The sequence below is a fragment of the Gopherus flavomarginatus genome, chromosome 7 (genome assembly GCF_025201925.1).
Source record: "Gopherus flavomarginatus isolate rGopFla2 chromosome 7, rGopFla2.mat.asm, whole genome shotgun sequence".
NCBI classification, from domain to species: Eukaryota; Metazoa; Chordata; order Testudines; family Testudinidae; genus Gopherus; species Gopherus flavomarginatus.
The window spans coordinates 92,753,369-92,770,767 of record NC_066623.1 but is presented as its reverse complement, the minus strand read 5'-3'; the positions used below and the strand labels follow the sequence as shown (position 1 = coordinate 92,770,767).

The 17,399-nt window shown below is 44.2% G+C and overlaps 1 protein-coding gene across 1 annotated transcript in view; it reads left to right on the top strand.

Annotated features, from left to right (window-relative positions):
- The first annotated feature begins 9,907 nt into the window (after positions 1 to 9,907).
- Positions 9,908 to 17,399, top strand: part of ST6GALNAC3 (ST6 N-acetylgalactosaminide alpha-2,6-sialyltransferase 3) — a 331,821-nt gene continuing 324,329 nt past the window's right edge. Inside the window, exon 1 of the mRNA XM_050961902.1 lies at positions 9,908 to 10,109. Coding sequence (XP_050817859.1) covers positions 10,092 to 10,109 — 18 coding nt within the window. The 5' untranslated portion in view covers positions 9,908 to 10,091. The remainder of the gene's footprint in view (positions 10,110 to 17,399) is intronic.

Sequence of the window (17,399 nt, the reverse complement as noted above, 5' to 3'; positions counted from 1 at the left end):
GTGTTGGGGTGCCCTCCGGTGTTTATCTTCTGAACTGCAGGTTCTGTTGCCTCCTGAAGTCTGCCTAGCAACAGTGCTTTTTTCCTTTTCTCTCTCTAGCTAATGTTCAATGAAAGTAAACCAGAAAAACCACTTTATTTGCATGCATATAAGTGCTGGTACTTGCCTCCTAATGGGAGGGCTATTGCATGACAAAAGACCCTCAACAGTCTCTTAATGGCTTCTCGCTTAACATGCAAGCCACAAACTGCCAGAGAGAGCAGAAAAAAAAATTCTCTCTGGTTCCCTTTTAAAACCAACTGCTTCTCTCTCTGCTAAAAAGCCCTTAGCAGAGAAAAGAAAAATATAATATTCCTACTGGCTTCTGGATTCTGTCTATATCCCACCAGCTGCCACTCATATCATAACCTTAGTCCCAGATTTGGACCTTAGCGTCCAAAATATGGGGGTTAGCATGAAAAACCTCCAAGCTTAGTTACCAGCTTGGACCTGGTACCTGCTGCCACCACCCAAAAAATTAGAGTGTTTTGGGGCACTCTGGTCCCCCTGAAAAACCTTCCCTGGGGACCCCAAGACCCAAATCCCTTGAGTCTCACAACAAAGGGAAATAATCCTTTTTCCCTTCCCCCCTCCAGGTGCTCCTGGAAAGATACACAGACACAAGCTCTGTGAAACTACACAGAGACTCCCCCCTCTCTGTTCCCAATCCTGGAAACAAAAAGTACTTTCCTATTCCCCCAGAGGGAATGCAAAATCAGGCTAGCAATCCAACACACAGATCTCCCCGATTTCTTCCTCCCACCAATTCCCTGGTGAGTACAGACTCAATTTCCCTGAAGTAAAGAAAACTTCAACAGGTCTTAAAAGAAAGCTTTATATAAAAAGAAAGAAAAATACATACAAATGTGCTCTCTGTATTAAGATGATACAACACAGGGTCAATTGCTTAAAAGAATATTGAATAAACAGCCTTATTCAAAAAGAATACAAATCAAAGCACTCCAGCACTTATATTCATGCAAATACCAAAGAAAAGAAACCATAGAACTTACTATTTGATCTCTTTGTCCTTACACTTAGAAACAGAAAATTAGAAAGTAGAACTACTTCTCCAAAGCTCAGAGAGAGCAGGCAGGCAGACAAAAGACTCAGACACACAATTCCCTCCACCCAAAGTTGAAAAAATCCGGTTTCCTGATTGGTCCTCTGGTCAGGTGCTTCAGGTGAAAGAGACATTAACCCTTAGCTATTTGTTTATGACACCCTCAAAGAGAGTTGGATGCCAAAGTCCAGTTGTCTCCCTCCCACCTGATCTCCCCTCAGGATTCACAGCCATTAACCCTCTCCTGGAGTTAGGCACCTATGTTCTTTCTCCCAAAATTTGGATGAGGAGGTGATGCCTGTGCTGCATTTGTAACCTTTAGCTCAGTGGTTAGAGCAGTGGTTCTCAAACTGTGGGTCAGGATCCCAAAGTAGGTCACAACACCATTTTAATGGCGTCACCAGGGCTGGTGTTAGACTGAGGGCTTCAGCCCTGGGTGGTGGGGCTCAGGTTACAGGCCCCCTGCATGGGGCTGAAGCCCTTGGGCTTCGGCTTTGGCCCCCTCACCCAGAGCAGCAGGGCTCAGGCAGACTCAGGCTTTGGTCTCCTGTTCTGGAGTAGCGTAGTAATTTTTTTTGTTAGAAGGGGGTCACGCTGCAATGAACTTTGAGAACCCCTGGGTTAGAGCATTCATCCAGGATGTGGCAGACTCAAGTTCAAGTCCCCCTTTGCTTGTTTTGGACCTAGGTCTTCCACCTGCTGGATGAATGTCTCTCCCATTGAATCCTTTCTACTCTGTCTACGTAATTAAATCAACATTGGAACAGAACCTTGAACTTGGGGTCTCCCACAGTCTCAGGCAAGTGCCCCAACTACCGACCTATAATGTCATTCCCATGTGCTTTCTGGCCAGTCAGGAGATAGATAGAGCTCTCATTAATAGGCGTGAAATACAAAATTAAATTTGGTCCTCTTTGTTAGGATTGAAAATAACTTGGTTGCAATAGCTTTTTTAGCTCCAGTTTATGTAGAGTGTATTATTTCCTGAGATAAAATCTAAACAAAGGATGAATAGGTATAGCTGTTTCTAAGGATGAAATAAGTGAAAAGTTATTAAAGAACAAGTTATTAAAAAACAAAGTAACGCTTGCATATTTCTAGCTACAGAGGTTGTACGAGGTACCTGTTTACTAACCAAATCATATAGGTAGCTGTGGTTTTTGAAATGGTAATGAGATAATTTGGCTTTTTAATCCCTTTAGGGATCTTACTACATTTCCTTCTAGAAAAGAGGCCACAGTAAGCTACACATTTGGTTTTCCTTAGTGTTTCTGCAGGACAAAACACCTGGTGGCATACACAGCACAGCACTCTGAAGAGCTGCGTGGTCTGTTTTTAATCATAGAAAAGCTGTTGGGGAAGATGGACGATGTTTTCTTTGTCTGAGCAACATGCTTCTTTCTTACATTTTCAAATTACAATTGTCTTAATAAAGTATATTTACAAATAGCTGAGATGTGAAACAGGGTTTCTCATTATTCTACAACAGCCAAATCTGTAGCTAAATGTAAAGTGATTAACTGCACAATACCCAGTTTAATAGTAGAAATATGAAGTGGCTTACATAACAGCCCTTAACATATTTGAAGACTGTTATTAGGTCCTCCCTCAGTCTTCTTTTCTCAAGATTTTAAACATGCTCAGTTTTTTAAACCTTTTCTCATAGGTCAGTTTTCTAAATCTTTTATCATTTTTGTTCCTCTCCTTTTGATTTTTCTCCAATTTATCCAGATGTTTCTTAAAGTAGGTTGCCCAGACCTGGACGTAGTACTCCAGCTGAGGCTTCACCAGTGCCAAGTAGAGGTGACAATTACCTCCTGTGTCTTACATACAAAACTCTTGCCAATGGTTCCAAGATTGCATCAGCTAGTTCCTTAAGCACTCTTGGATAAATTTACATCTAACTTATCTAAATATTCTTTAACTGTTCTTTATCTACTTTGTCTTATGTTCCTTCCCCCTGGCTGTTAATATTAATTGTGTTAAGTATCTGATCATGATGAACCTTTTTAATGAAGACTGAAGCAAAACAGGCATGAAACACCCCTGCCTTCTTGATGTTATCAGTTATTAGTTCTCCTTCTCCACTAAGTAATGGACTGAACCATAAGCCAATAACTGTCCTTACCCCCACCCTCCGCCAAAAAATAAATACATAAAATAGTGAATGAACAAACAAAATACCTGCAACAATAAAATAATGCAGGCAGAAGTCCAGCAGCAGAGTGGGGGCTATCAATTTTATTGCCCTGAATGCAGCATGTGCGATTACCTGCCTTGAAGGCAGGTAGTGTATGTGTGCATTCAGTACAAACATCTCATGGTCTTCAGAGAGCAAGTCCCCTTGAGACCAGAGTGGCTGAACTGGAATAGCTAAGGGAGATGAAGAGGAACAAAGACAAAATTTTTCAGGGACACAGCAGAGCAATCCCACCCACTTTCTGACAGCCTCTGTGCTGTTGAGGAGGATGAAAGTGTCAGGAAAGAAGATCATCAAGCTGGAGTGTACATATCTATCCAAGGGACACCATCATAGGACCTAACCACATCAGCCTTTTCATCAGGGGCTCATTCACCTGCACATCTGCCAATGTGATATATGCCGTCATGTGCCAACAATGCCCCTCTGCCATGTACATTGGCCAAACCAGACAGTCTCTATGCAAACAAATAAATGGACACAAATCAGATATCAAGAACTGTAACATTCAAAAACCAGTAGGAGATCACTTCAGTCTCCCTGGACACTCAATAATAGACTTAAAAGTGGCAATTCCTCAACAAAAAACTTCAGAAACAGACTTCAACGAGAAACTGCAGAACTGGAATTAATTTGCAAACTTGACACCATCAAATTAGGCCTAAATAAAGACTGAGAGTGGCTGGGTCACTACAAAAACTCATTTTCCCTCTGCTGATACTCACACCTTCTTGTCAACTGTTGGAAATGGGCCACATGCACCCTAACTGAATTGGCCTCATAAGCACTGATCCCTGCATTTGGTAAGGCAACTCCCATCTTTTCATGTGCTGTGTATTTATACCTGCCTACTGTATTTTCCACTCCATGCATCTGATGAAGTGGATTATAGCCCATGAAAGCTTATGCACAAATAGATTTTTTAGTCTCTAACATGCCACAAGGACTCCTTGGGTTTTTTTTTTGTTTGTTTGTTTGTTTTTAGTAAAGAAATAGAATGACCAGATGCATAGATGAACATGATATGTTGGCAAGTATCAAAGGGGTAGCTGTGTTAGTCTGCATCTGGTTTACATGCATCTGACAAAGTGGGTATTCACCCATGAAAGCTTGTGCTTCAACACATCTGTTAGTCTTAAAAGTACCACACGACTCTTTGTTGCTTTTTACATGATATGTTGGGAAAGAGTCAACATGGCTTTTATAAAGGGAAATCATGCCTCCCCAATCAGTTAGAATTTTTTTGGGGCGGGGGAGGGAGGGGTCAAGAAGTATGTGGACCAGGGGGATTCAGTGGATATAGTGTGCTTAGATTTTCAGAAAGCCTTTGACTAGGTCCCTCACCAAAGACTCTTAAGCAAAGTAAGCTGTCATGGGATAACAGGGAAGGTCCTCTTATGGATTGGTAAGTGGTTAAAAGATAGGAAATGAAGGGTAGGAATAAATGATCTACTCTCAGAATGGAGAGAGGTAAACAGTGGTGTCTTCTAGGTGTGTGTACTGGGCCTAGTCCTATTCAACATATTCATGAATGATCTGGAAAAAGGGGTAAACAGTGAGGTGGTAAAATTTGCAGATGATACAAAACTATTCAAGATAGTTAAGTCCTAGGCAGACTGTGAAGAACTACAAAAGACTCTCTCAAAACTGGGTGACTGGGCAACAAAATGGCAGATGAAATTCAATGTTGATAAATGCAAAGTAATGCACACTGGAAAACATAATCTCAACTATACATATAAAATGATGGAGTCTAAATTAGCTGTTATCACTCAAGAAAGATCTTGGAGTTGTTGTGGATAGTTTTCTGAAAACATCCACTCAATGTGCAGTGGCAGTCAAACAGCTAACAGAATGAAAGGAACCTTCAGGAAAAGGTTAGTTAATACAACAGAAAATATCATAATGCCACTAGATAAATCCATGGCACACCTACACCTGGAATACTAGGTGCAGTTCTGGTCACCCCATCTCAAAAAAGATATATTTGAATTGGAAAAAGTACAGAGAAGTGTAACAAAAATGATTGGGGTATGGAACAACTTCCATACGAGGCAGGATTTAAAAATACTGGGTCTGTTCAACTTAGAAAAGAGATGACTAAGGGGGGATATGATCCAAGTGTATAAAATCAGGAATGTTGTAGAGAAAGTGAATAGGGAAGTGTTAGCTACCCCTTCACATAAAAAAAAATCTAGGAGTCACCTGGTGAAATTAATAGGCAGCAGATTTTAAAACAAACACAATGCATGGTCAATCTGTGGAACTCATTGCCAGGGGATGTAGTCAAGGCCAAAATTATAACTGGGTTCAAAAAGAATTAGATAAGTTTATGGAGGATAGGTCCATCAATGGCTATTAGCCAAGATGGTCTGGGACCAGGGGTGGCTCCAGGCACCAGCACAGCAAGTGCGTGAGGTCCACCGATCCTGCAATTTTGGGGGCAATTCAGCAGTGGGGATGCCAGTGGCGTGGCACCGGCAGACCTCCCACAGGCATGCCCCCGAATCCGCATGACCAGTGGACCACCCACATGCATGCTGCCGAAAGTCGCCTGCTTGCTGTGCTTGGGGCAGCAAAAAACGTAGAGCTGCCCCTGTCTGGGACGCAGTCCAATGCTATGGATGTTCCTAAACCTCCGACTGCCAGAAGCTGGGACTGGATGATGAGATGGATCACTTGATAATTGCCCTGTTGTGTTTATCCACTCTGATGGATCTGACACCGTGTCCCTTGGATATGGCGAATCAGAGCAACTGCTCTGGGCTCCGCACTTTGGGGGTCCCATGGGCTGCTGCTATTGGCTGGCACAGTCAGTCCCAGAAATGATGGGCCTGTCCCAAAAGTGATCAATTCATCACCTCCGTCCCGGGCCCCGCAGGAGGAGAGGAAGCATTACTGAACCCTGAGGTAAGGGTGAAGCTTGGAAAAGGGGAGCACAGGGAAGTGGCCCAGGGAATAAAAGCAGTGTCAGTGAAGTATTAAGCCAATAACAGCTGCTCCCATTAGGGTCCCAGAGATGGAACCCGGAGTAAAGAGTGGGCCCGGGTTCGCCCTCTTCCCCCCATGTGTGATCTACAGAGATCCCTTTGAAAGGGGAAACAGACTTTGGTCCAGGCAGGAGACCAAACAGTGCCTATGGAGCTCTAAGGAGTAACAAAGACTGTGGGTATTCCACCTTCCCACCTCCCGTACTGGTCTGTGATCAGGGGCGGCTCCAGGCCCCAGCACGCCAAGTGCATGCTTGAGGCAGCATGCCGCGGGGGGCGCTCTGCTGGTCACTGGGACGGTGCCTTCAGCGGCATGCCTGCAGAGGGTCTGCTGGTCCCACGGCTTCGGTGGACCTCCCGCAGGCACGCCTGCGGGAGGTCCACCGGAGCCGCGGGACCGGCAAGCAGCAGAGCGACCCCAAGGCATGATGCCGTGCTTGGGGCGGCGAAATGTCTAGAGCCGCCCCTGCCTGTGATGAAAATAGCTCAGTAAGTTATAACCTCTGCCACCATATCGGCAGAGGGAGGTCATCTTGAGGACCTTAGTGAGCTTCTGAGGCCACTGTATCTGCCAGGAAGATACAATACAGGCTCGGAGCTTTGTCACAGTACATTAGAAGAGCCTCTGACGGAATGTGCTCTAAAATAGATATTATTATTATTGTTTTTGGTGCTTTGTACCACATAGTATCTGTCCTCAGAAAAATCATGCTTTTTTGACAAGTCAATAATCTTTACTTGTGGAACTGTCTTGTTTGTGAGCATTGAACCAAACCAATTCCAGCCATGGTGTGGGCGAAGATATTCCCATATCTAATGCACAGTGACTGCAGCAACTTAGTGCCATTTTTATATCAAAGGTAAATTTTACAGGTCTCGTGTTGTGCAGGGTCGTCTTCTTTCCAGGATGCCAGGAATAATGAATGAAATGATGGAGGAGCTCTCCACACGGCTCTTGCTACTCTTCCTCTTGCCCAGACACACACAGGAGGGCCCTACCCACACCAGGGGATTCTGGAAGATGTGACTTTCTTCAGCTGAGCCTAACAAAAGAATTATTCTATACCAGAAGCCAGTGGATGCTTGAAGGATGGAGAGGGAAATGGGCAATTAAATGTGAAAAGAATGAATGAAACACTTGTGTTGTCAAAGGATCAAAGCTTCTTTACAGAGTTACAGCCAAAAGATGCTTGTATTATGGTCAGAAAAAGAGAAGCGGGGGCGGGGGGTAGCTAGTTAGGGTACAAAAAGGCTGAGGAGTTTGCAAGAGGGAGAAGCTGCAGGGCCCATGTAGAACTGGAGCAGTCTGGCTAAGGGGTTTGAAAGTCAGTGCAGATTGGTGTGCTCCTGGGGGAGACACAGAAAGGCAGCAAAGAGCAGAATGCGATCAGGAATTGGCCCAGGACCCTCCCACCATACCAATACTCTAAGCCAGGGATCGGCAACCTTTGGCATGTGGCCCATCAGGGAAATCCGCTGGTGGGCCAGGATGGTTTGTTTACCTGCAGCGTCCGCAGGCTCGGCTGATCGCAGCTCCCACTGGCCGCAGTTCGCTGCTCCAGGCTAATGGGGGCTGCGGGAAGCGGTGGCCAGGTATCCCTCAGCTGGTCCCTGCTCTAAGCTATAAACCAGAGCCCTGTGAACCAAGGTGAAAGCTGAATAATGCAGCAGCCTGTTAGCTCTGTGCTATATGTAAATAGTTCAGGTTAACTGGCTTTTTCACTCTTCTTCTTTTAAAAAAAAAAAAAAATTCCCAAAAGTGCTAGCTGGAAAAACTAACCTGTTTTATTGGGCTCGGAATCTCCATACACGGTCTTCCACTTCCTGTATTCGCAGCTGCTGGAAGTTCTGCTTTCCACACCGAACAGGCACTTTGTTGATTTTAAAAGCAAAAGGGACATGTCAGAAGACTGTCATTGTCCTTTGACTGACTTTTTACTGTAGCTTGAGCAGGCTGAAATGCAGCGTTGTGGGATTAGTGCCCTGACCACCCTTCTCTTGGACACTTGGTCCTTGAATTTCAACAATTAACTGTTACTGTCAGCCCCTACCAGTAATACATTTACACAGCACTTTCTACACTTGGTTGATTAGTTTCTGCTCTAGACAGCTTATTCTCTGTGCATACGTAACCAGTGTGGTGCTCTGTCCCATTTAGTGGCACCAAGACCACTTAGAGATTAATGAGTCTGCTCTACGGTCTTAATTAAGGGCTGTGTGGCGTTTAGTTCATGCAGTAGAGGCTCATGCATTTAGCTCTATAGGTCCCAGGTTTGATTCTGCCTGCCAATGACTGGGATCTGTCCGTGTTACACATGAGCAGGTGTTTTCTCAACCCGTTCTCAGACACATTCCACACACTGTGTAGAGTCCAAACTTGCTTCCTTGTTGGGGCTTGGGGTTTTATTATTAAAACATCAACGAAGTTGAGCTTGAATCTTCTCCCAGGCTTGGCTGCTCCTAAGAGTCATCCTTCCAGATTGCTCAGTCCACACACTAGATCTTCTCTCCAGCTAGACATTCCCAGCTCACTTTCATCCAGGTGAAATAATGGGCTACCTGCCTGTGTCTGCACTTACTGGTCCCCAGCAGAATCAGCTCCCAGAAGGGCTTATTAGTGTTCGACAAATGTGAGATGAGATTGGACTAAAGCTCAGGTGATGGAAGACATGGGATTTACTGACTGATGAGGAAGCCAGTCAGAGGGATTTCTCAAATGGTGTGTTTAAGGAGGAATTAGAATGGGAATGAGGCTGCTTGGGCGACAAGAACGTGGAGACTGTTCCACCTGTAGAGGAATCCAGATGAAAGGTGCAAAACTGAGAGAGGGTGAAGTAAGGCAAAAATACTGGGAAGAATATGAATAGTGGGAGGAGTATTGGGGGCAGAAACAGCAAACGTGAAGGTGGGGACAATATTATGTAGAGCTTTGCATGTGAGAGAGGAGCCTGAACCTGATGTGGTAGAGGGTAGAAAAATAGCCTGTGTCCAGATGGAGGAAGATGACTTCAGTAACAGCTTTCATTTTATTTCTCTGCAGTCCAGGTAAGCTCAAACAAATGCCAGAGATGGTTCAAAGAGCTGTCATCAGACTTACCCAAATGAAAACCATTTCCTATTCCTTTCAGTAATATGAGTCTATAATACAAAGTGATACACATGATACAATAGAAGGATTTCTCATGGGATATTTATGGTGGTTACTCCTGGTGAGTGGCTCATTTTTACAAGTAGTCACAGCGTTTCAGAAAAAGGCAAATTTCAGTAATATGAAGAGGGTTGAGAATGCAAACAAACATTACATAACTACCTAAAGGTTTTTACAGCCCTAATAACAGAGACATACTTTGGACTCTTCTGACATGACTGAGAGAAATATTTGCTGTTGATCTGTTTAGAGGGACTAATCCGGATTTCCTGTAAATGAGCAGCTTGCTTTTCAAATGCCTCAGACATCTGCATGCTATAAAATTGCCATTTGGCATATATCATATGATAGAAAGCATCCAAGAGCTTAAAAAAAATACATGCTAGAGTCATGAGTCAAATTCAGTCATGTGACTAAGGGGAGGTGCTGAGCTGGCTTCTAGCCAGTGGCAGAAGCTGATGGGTGGAACAAACAGGGCATGAAAAGACTAATAGGACTAACGGATCTTAGAATTGTGGTACCCTTATTTGGATCTAAAGGAATGTAGGCTATAGCAGTTTTGCAGCTCTACCAGCCTTTTGCCTCACACTGGAACTGTTTCTGACAAAGTAGAATCCTGCTGCTTTGTGGTAGGAAGGATAGAAAAAGAACATGGCCTGCATTTTGAAGGTAAATCTCTATCTGTTGCTTGAATGCATTGTTAAAAGGAGCCCCTTGCTGCTCTGAGGCACGAATTCAATGTGTTCCTATTGCATCTTAATCTTAGCTGTCTCTTTGAGTATTGGTTTTGTTTGGCAAATGAATATGGAGAGATTCTGAAACGCACAGCTGTGTTCTGCTTCCTTGTTCTGCCATTCTCTTCCTTGTTCCCTGCATTGTCAGAACTGCAGGCTATCGGCTAGTGGAAAAGGGACTGTGTGCAGAATAATAGGAAAGCAGGAAGGGGGTGCAGGGCTCTGTCTTGTCTTAGTTGACTTTGAGCTGAAATCCTTCAGGAGCTATTGCGTTAGGGAAGCAGACTTACAATACAAAAGACAAAATCGGGGAAGCTGTTTTCTTTCCCCAACGTGCAGCACTTACTGCTTTAAAGAAAAGCTTGCAGGCTTCCAAAAGCTGCACCAAGTTGCTCCTTAAGCACACTCCCCTTCTGAATTTACATAAGAGCCATATGCTGCTACGTTTTAGAGCCAAATTGCACTAATTAGGGTCACTATTTTAAGGATTTTCCCCTTTATGCCAACAAATATGAACAGAAACTTATCTTGCACCAACATCTTCATGTCGGACACCTTCTTCCCAGCTGCTTTCCTTACTAAGAGAAAAGTATTCACAACAATATATTTTGTAGATGGGAGCATCTCTATAGCACTATAGAAGAACTGAATCAGATGGAAGGAGGTGGAAGTGCAAGCTGATAAAACCAGTGAATCTGTGTTTCATTACATTATTTTCACCAGCAGGGAATCACTATCAAAACACTTGTATTCTTTATTCCATGGTTTAAAGATAAAGAAGGGTCTGATTGACCTGCAGACCTGCCACCTTTTTCCATAGCTATATTTTAAACACATGCCCGGCACGGTTCAACCAAGTAAATAAAGCATGGCATGCAGACCTATCTGCAAATGATCCCTTGTTTTCAGTTTGATTAGTCCTCAAACAAAGGACTGATGTTCCAAGCTTTGGGACAGCCTGATACTGCAGCCTTCTCCAAAATATCTGCAAACTTGTTGAACTGCAAATACTGAATTTACAGTATTCTTCAAATAATAACAATCCTTGTTTCTCCAAGAACGACATTTGTATGATGATTTTGATTTTCATCTGAACTTTTTTGTTAAAAACAACCTCCTTATTGTCCTTCTTTTTCCTGCCCCAGTGCCTCTGTAAAACCGTATGTGCATGTGTCTTCGTTTGCTTTCATGCACGTGTAGCTTATTGCAGTTTTTATTAGTAAATATGTTGAAAGTTGCTTCAGGTGCAGAAATCCCTGCTTGAAGTGTCCCAGTAACTAACTCCCAGGAGCAGGCAATGTTGAAACAAGTGATATGATAAATTAAGACATGGGACCTGAAATACAAGCTCTCGCAATTGGGCCTGGATTCACTAAAATAAAAAAAACATATTTTGCTCTTAAATGTCACCGGTAGTCATATCTGCCACCCATCCAGAATAGGATATGGATGTACACCTCTACCCCGATATAACGCTGTCCTCGGGAGCCAAAAAAATCTTACTGCATTATAGGTGAAACCATGTTCTATCGAACTTGCTTTGATCCGCCGGAGTGCACAGCCCTGCCCCCCCAGCACTGCTTTACGCGTTATATCCGAATTCGTGTTATATCAGGTCGCATTATATCAGGGTAGAGGTGTATATCTTAGACCACTAGCTTCACTACTACTTCTTACTACTAGGAAAGTTCTTCTGCAGAAATTTTCTCTCTGGCCTGAAACGTGAATAGGCAGGCCCCTTTGCGGGAAGAATCTAAGATCTTTTACCTTGGGTGGCAGCATTCTTTCCCCTTCTGCAGAGCCAATCTGCACACATCTGATCTCTGCAGGACCTTCCTTGTTATCATATAATCCTGCCTTTCCAGAACCCTAGAGTTCCACTGGGGGTCTGATCCTTTAAATTTAAATCAATGGCTACCACAGAAGGGCTAGTGCTCTCTAACAAACAACTGGTCTAATTCTTAATCTTGTTAAAAGAGGCAGGTGTGAGGCTAAAAAGTGAAAGAGATATGTGGAGATTAGAATTGCAGTAAAGCAGGCATGACTTTTCCAGACAGACAAGCTACATGAATAATCTCATTGCCTAGAGAGAGAAATAATTCATTATTCACTTCAACATACAGGTTTTTCATTCAACCTCCAAATCATAAACACTTGCTTTATCACATGGGTAGGACTTTTCAGACCTAGCATAAAAGGAAAGCAGGAGACATCATAAAGGGACTTCACAAATTGTTTTACCATGATGATGAAACTCAGAATATGTACCAAACTTGTGAGCTGCACTCAGCTACACCCCTTTCCTGAAACTACACCTGTCCTGCACCCATTTGTACTCTGCCTGTTTGGTTTTCATGTTATATAGCTCTTTTGGCTCCATTGTAGTCAGTACCCTGACGTCTGGGGCGGTAGGTGGAGGATTACTTGTCCTGTGGGGGTGGATTTTCAAAGAGAGCTGTATACAGGCAGAGCAGCGGACTGGGAGTCAGGATGCCTGTGTTCTAATGTTAGCTATGTTGCAGATTGTGACTGCGCAAATAACTCACATAACTGTCTGCCTCAGTTTGTAGGAAGGCTGGAGTAACATCTGTCTCATAGGGGTGTGTAGGTTTGGTTAATGTCTGTAGAGTGCATTGGGATCCTTTGATCCACACTACTTTATAAGCACAAAGGACAATGGTGACTATTAGAAATAGGCTAGTTTCACATACATTAAAAAGATATGAGTCCCCCCTTCTTACTATCCATACTATAGGAAATACCTGGAATGCTACAAATGTTGAGGTTGTCAAAGTGTAAATATTTCTGTGTGAGTTATCTGAGGCGAGTGGCCACCATTTTGTTATGTCTTTGTCTGTCCTGTCATATCAGTTAAGATCTGGTGGGTTGCCTCTGCTGAGGGTTTCTGAAACTTTAACTTCAGATCAGCAGTGGGGCATTCTATCTCAGTGGACACAGCTCCTCCTAGTGATCTGCCAGAGTCCATAATTGCTGAGTTGTAGGGCACAACACAAGGGATGTTTGTTTTTTGCAGGTCTCTAAATAAAATCCATGGCAGACTCACAGTTCACTCACCTGGTCTGTCTTGGACATAACCAGTTTATCTTGTGTTTAATTGTTACTGTGGATCCCACATGCCACAGCAATGAACACTGGATAAGTTTAATGGTTGCCATTTAAAAAGTCCCCTTTGTCCCTAGTGAGGTCTGAGAGACCACAGCTTCTGCTGTGTCAACTGTTGGTAAATATTGACTTTTTAATGGTCGACCCTGTAAACAAATAAAGGAAATGACTTCAGACAAGCACCAATTTCTGCTCACTTTGAGAATGGTCATCATATGAGCCTGCCTTGTATCGGAAAGTGCTACAAGAATGACTGTACGTATGTTTACTGAAGTCTATTTATATCCTGTATTGACATCACCTGCGAAGGATGTTGAGTTGTAATATTTTAAAGCAAGTTAAGAATAACTTAATGTGAACATTAGCCTTTTACATGCCTAAGAGTAGGCGGATTGGTTGAACGGGGAGTGGGGGAATCACTGGGTATTTTTTATGGATTATGCTATTCCTCTCCCCAAACTGTCTCTTTTCATGGGAGTGTGTTTTTGTCTTCATGGTATAATTATTATTTTTAGTGCATAGGGCTGATATGGTAGAATTTGTCAAAAAGCTGTATCCCAGACAGTGTGTCTAGGACCTACTCTGGTCCTGGACAACTATGCAGCAAAGAGCTAAATACAGAATCCTTCCCACTTATATATGACGCACATTTACAATACAGTGAATAGAGGTTATTTCATGAATGTCTTTTGATTGCTGAAAGGCGATGCTTCCCCAGAGATCGTATGTGAAATTGAGAATGAAGCTTGTCCCAAGTAAAATCCTGTATTTATAAAAGGATTTGTATTTTCTGAGGCCATCACTTCTACATAGTGCAAAGGCAGATTGTAAGTGTACATATCCCCTCACTGTACATTCAGGCAGGCTAAGCAGGTGGCCAGCTGGGATTACTGATATCCGTAGCTTTTGTTTAAAACTTCATTTAAAAAGTCAGATTTTGCACATTTAGCCCTGGTCTATGCTATGGATTTATGTCAGTGTAACCGTGTTTCTCAGAAGTGTGGAAAATCCGCACCCCTGAGCGACACAGTTAAACCGACTGAACTCCTGATATAAACAGCACTGTCGATGGGTGGGCTTCTCCTGTTCACATAGCTGTGAGTGGGGTACCTATGCCGGTGGGAGAAGCTTCTACATTGGTGTAAGTAGCGTCTTCACTAAGCCCCTTACAGTGGTGCTGCTGCAATGCAGTAAGTTTAGACAAGCTCTTAAGGATGTGCCTAGCATGTTCAAGTGCTTTGCTGGATTGGGGCCATAGCTAGGCTCTGTAACCAAGTTCTTCTATCACCGCTGCCCCCTCAGTCTATTGGGTTAAACCCCCAGGCTGAATCTCCTCTTAACCTAGACTGTCAACTCTTTGAGCCAGAAATGTCTTCTTACCATGTGTGTTCAGTGCCTAGCACAATGGGGTCTGGACCTGTTTGAGGCCTCTAGACCCTGTTGCAATATAAATAATGCTAATATCTGCAGGTAAATGCTAAATCTGTACCTGGGACTGAAAAAACAAAGCCAAACTCACTCTACTGAACTGCCCAACTTTGTAGAAGTTTGTTTAAAGGGGGCAAGAAAGCTGACGTTCATTCAAGGGAGTAAGTCCTGGTGTCTTTGCCATTTGGATGATAGAATACTGCCCCTCTAACTAGGGGTATGATTGTCTCTCCCATGAGAAAAACTCTGCAAGGGGAGGCTCACAGATATTTCCTCCCAAACTACTGCATTATCTGAGGTGTGGTGTTTGTTTTTCCCCCTACACCATGCAGAACAGGCCATAGGTTTGGCCCTCTCCAGCTCCTGGGGATCTGCAGGAGGTTGAGCCATCCATATAGAAGACCTGTGAATCTATGTTGATGCTGGGTCCCTGGCATCCCCCTGGGATTTGTGTTTGTAAAGGGAGGGGATGGGGACTTCCCATAATGGAGAGGGTTCTGTGGGAAAAGCCTTACAGCCCATCCTGGCCCACCTACTGCCTGCTTCCTCCTCCATGTGGCACTTCAACCCATGGAGATGACTGTGTAGTGTCCAGAGGGAAGAGAACATAGCAGGACTGGTGGCTCCCTTCCATTTGAGCAGATCCCTCTGCACAGAGGATTCTCAGCAAGCTCTGTGATCCCTGCAGTTTAATTTAGTGTGTAATTCTCCCTAGCTGTCTGTCCTAAAATCATGTGCAGTTTGGCAGTCTGCTGTACTTGAGTGGTGGATGAAGCTATTCCCATGTTACATCTTTAGGGACGAAATGTGCTACACAAATGTAACGGATCAGTCTTCTGAGTTTTCTGTTGCTATAGCTGCCATTTTTCACACTTGATGGGGTCAGTAAGACTCCTTTTAATTTATATTTTTTTGTAATGGAATGCATAAGGGGTAGAAGAAATTATCATGTGAGGAAAATATAGGAAGAATTTGTACCGTTCAGGAGAGTTATCAAAGAAATGTATTGCTGGAAGGGATCTAGAGAGTTCACCCAGAGGCTTTCAACTGATCCGCCTCTTACCTCTTTCTGCACGTTAGAAGTGTATTCTTAATGTATAATACAACACCCCCTCCCCCCTCCACCCCCACTTGTCCTTCCTGAATAAACTACATCCCTCTATACCAATATTTCAGTCATGAGATTTATCCCACCAAGTCTCTGTGATGCCAGTTCAATAATAATTTAGCTTATGTATGAATCTCTTTCACTTTTTCCTGCTTATTTCCCATACTCCTTGCATTTGTTTATGGACATTTAGGTTGTTGAGCAGATTCCGCTGCTGATTTCACTCTTGTTGTTTCTATGACCCTGTTGTAATTTTTCCATGCCCTCGTCGTCCTCCTCCTCCTATTAAGCATAAAAAAGGTGAGTTTATCTGTGGGCTTTTCTGACCTTCCCACTTTGAACGTAGTTTAAAGCCGTTCTCACTAGGTTGGCAAGTTGGTGTGTGAGGATGTTCTTTCCCTTTCTTTGTCAGGTGGATCCTATCTCTTCCTGGCAGACCTCTTTTTCCATGGTCAAGAAAGCCAAAGCCCTCCTGTCAACACCACCTGTGCAGGCATGCATTCATCTCCAGGATGCCCTTACTCTCAACCGAGAGGATGGACAAGAACACAACTTGCACCCCCGACCCATTCACCCTCTCTCCCAGAACTCTGTAGCCATTGCTGATCTGCTTAGAGTCATTAGTGCCCATGTGGATGAGCGGTGTAGGGTAGTGGTCAGAGGGACAGATGAGCTTCTGCAACCTTTCTTAAATAAGCTGTGCTGGTATAAGCTACTTTTACATCAGTAAACCTTTATCCACCCTAGGAGTTGTAATGATAGGACTGTTTTGATTAAATAATTACAGCCCTAACCAAAATAGTTACACCATCACAAAATTTACGTGGAGACCAGGTATAATTATATTTAAAATGTTGATAACTATTTTGCTAGAGATCACTTTAGCAAAAGTATTTGGCAAACGTGCTTATTCAGGGTAGTTGTAGAACCCTGAAAATGAAAATGATCTATTGCAGAGGTGGGCAAACTACGGCCCATGGGCCACATCTGGCCTGCGGGACCCTCCTGCCTGGTCCCTGAGCTCCTGGCCCTGGAGGCTAGCTCTGGCCCCTCCCCTGCAGCCTCAGCTTGCTCTGCCGCTGACGCAGTGCTCTGGGCAGCGGGGCTGTGAGCTCCTGGGGCAGTGCAGCTGCAGAGCCCGGCCTAACCTGGTGCTCTGTGCTGCGCAGTGGCGATGGTGTGGCTGGCTCCAGCCAGGCGGTATGGCTGTAGCGCTGCCATCCACCGGTGCTCCAGGCAGCGTGGTAAGGGGGCAAGATGCCAGGGGGTTGGACAGAGGGCAGGGGAGTTTGGGGAGGTGGGCTGGGGCAGGTGTGTGAATAGGAGTCAGAGCTGTCAGAGGGCAGGGAATAGGGGGATTGAATGGGGGCAGGGGTTCCTGGGGGGCAGTCAGGAAGGAGGGCGGTTGGATGGGCTAGCATGGGGGAGTAAAGGCAGGGGTTCCGGGTCGATCAGGGGACAGAGAGAAAGGGTGGTTGGATGGGGCAGGAGTCCCAGGGGAGCAGATAGGGAGTGGGGGCTGGGCCATTGACCCCCTCCCCTAACCAGCCTGCCATACAATTTCCA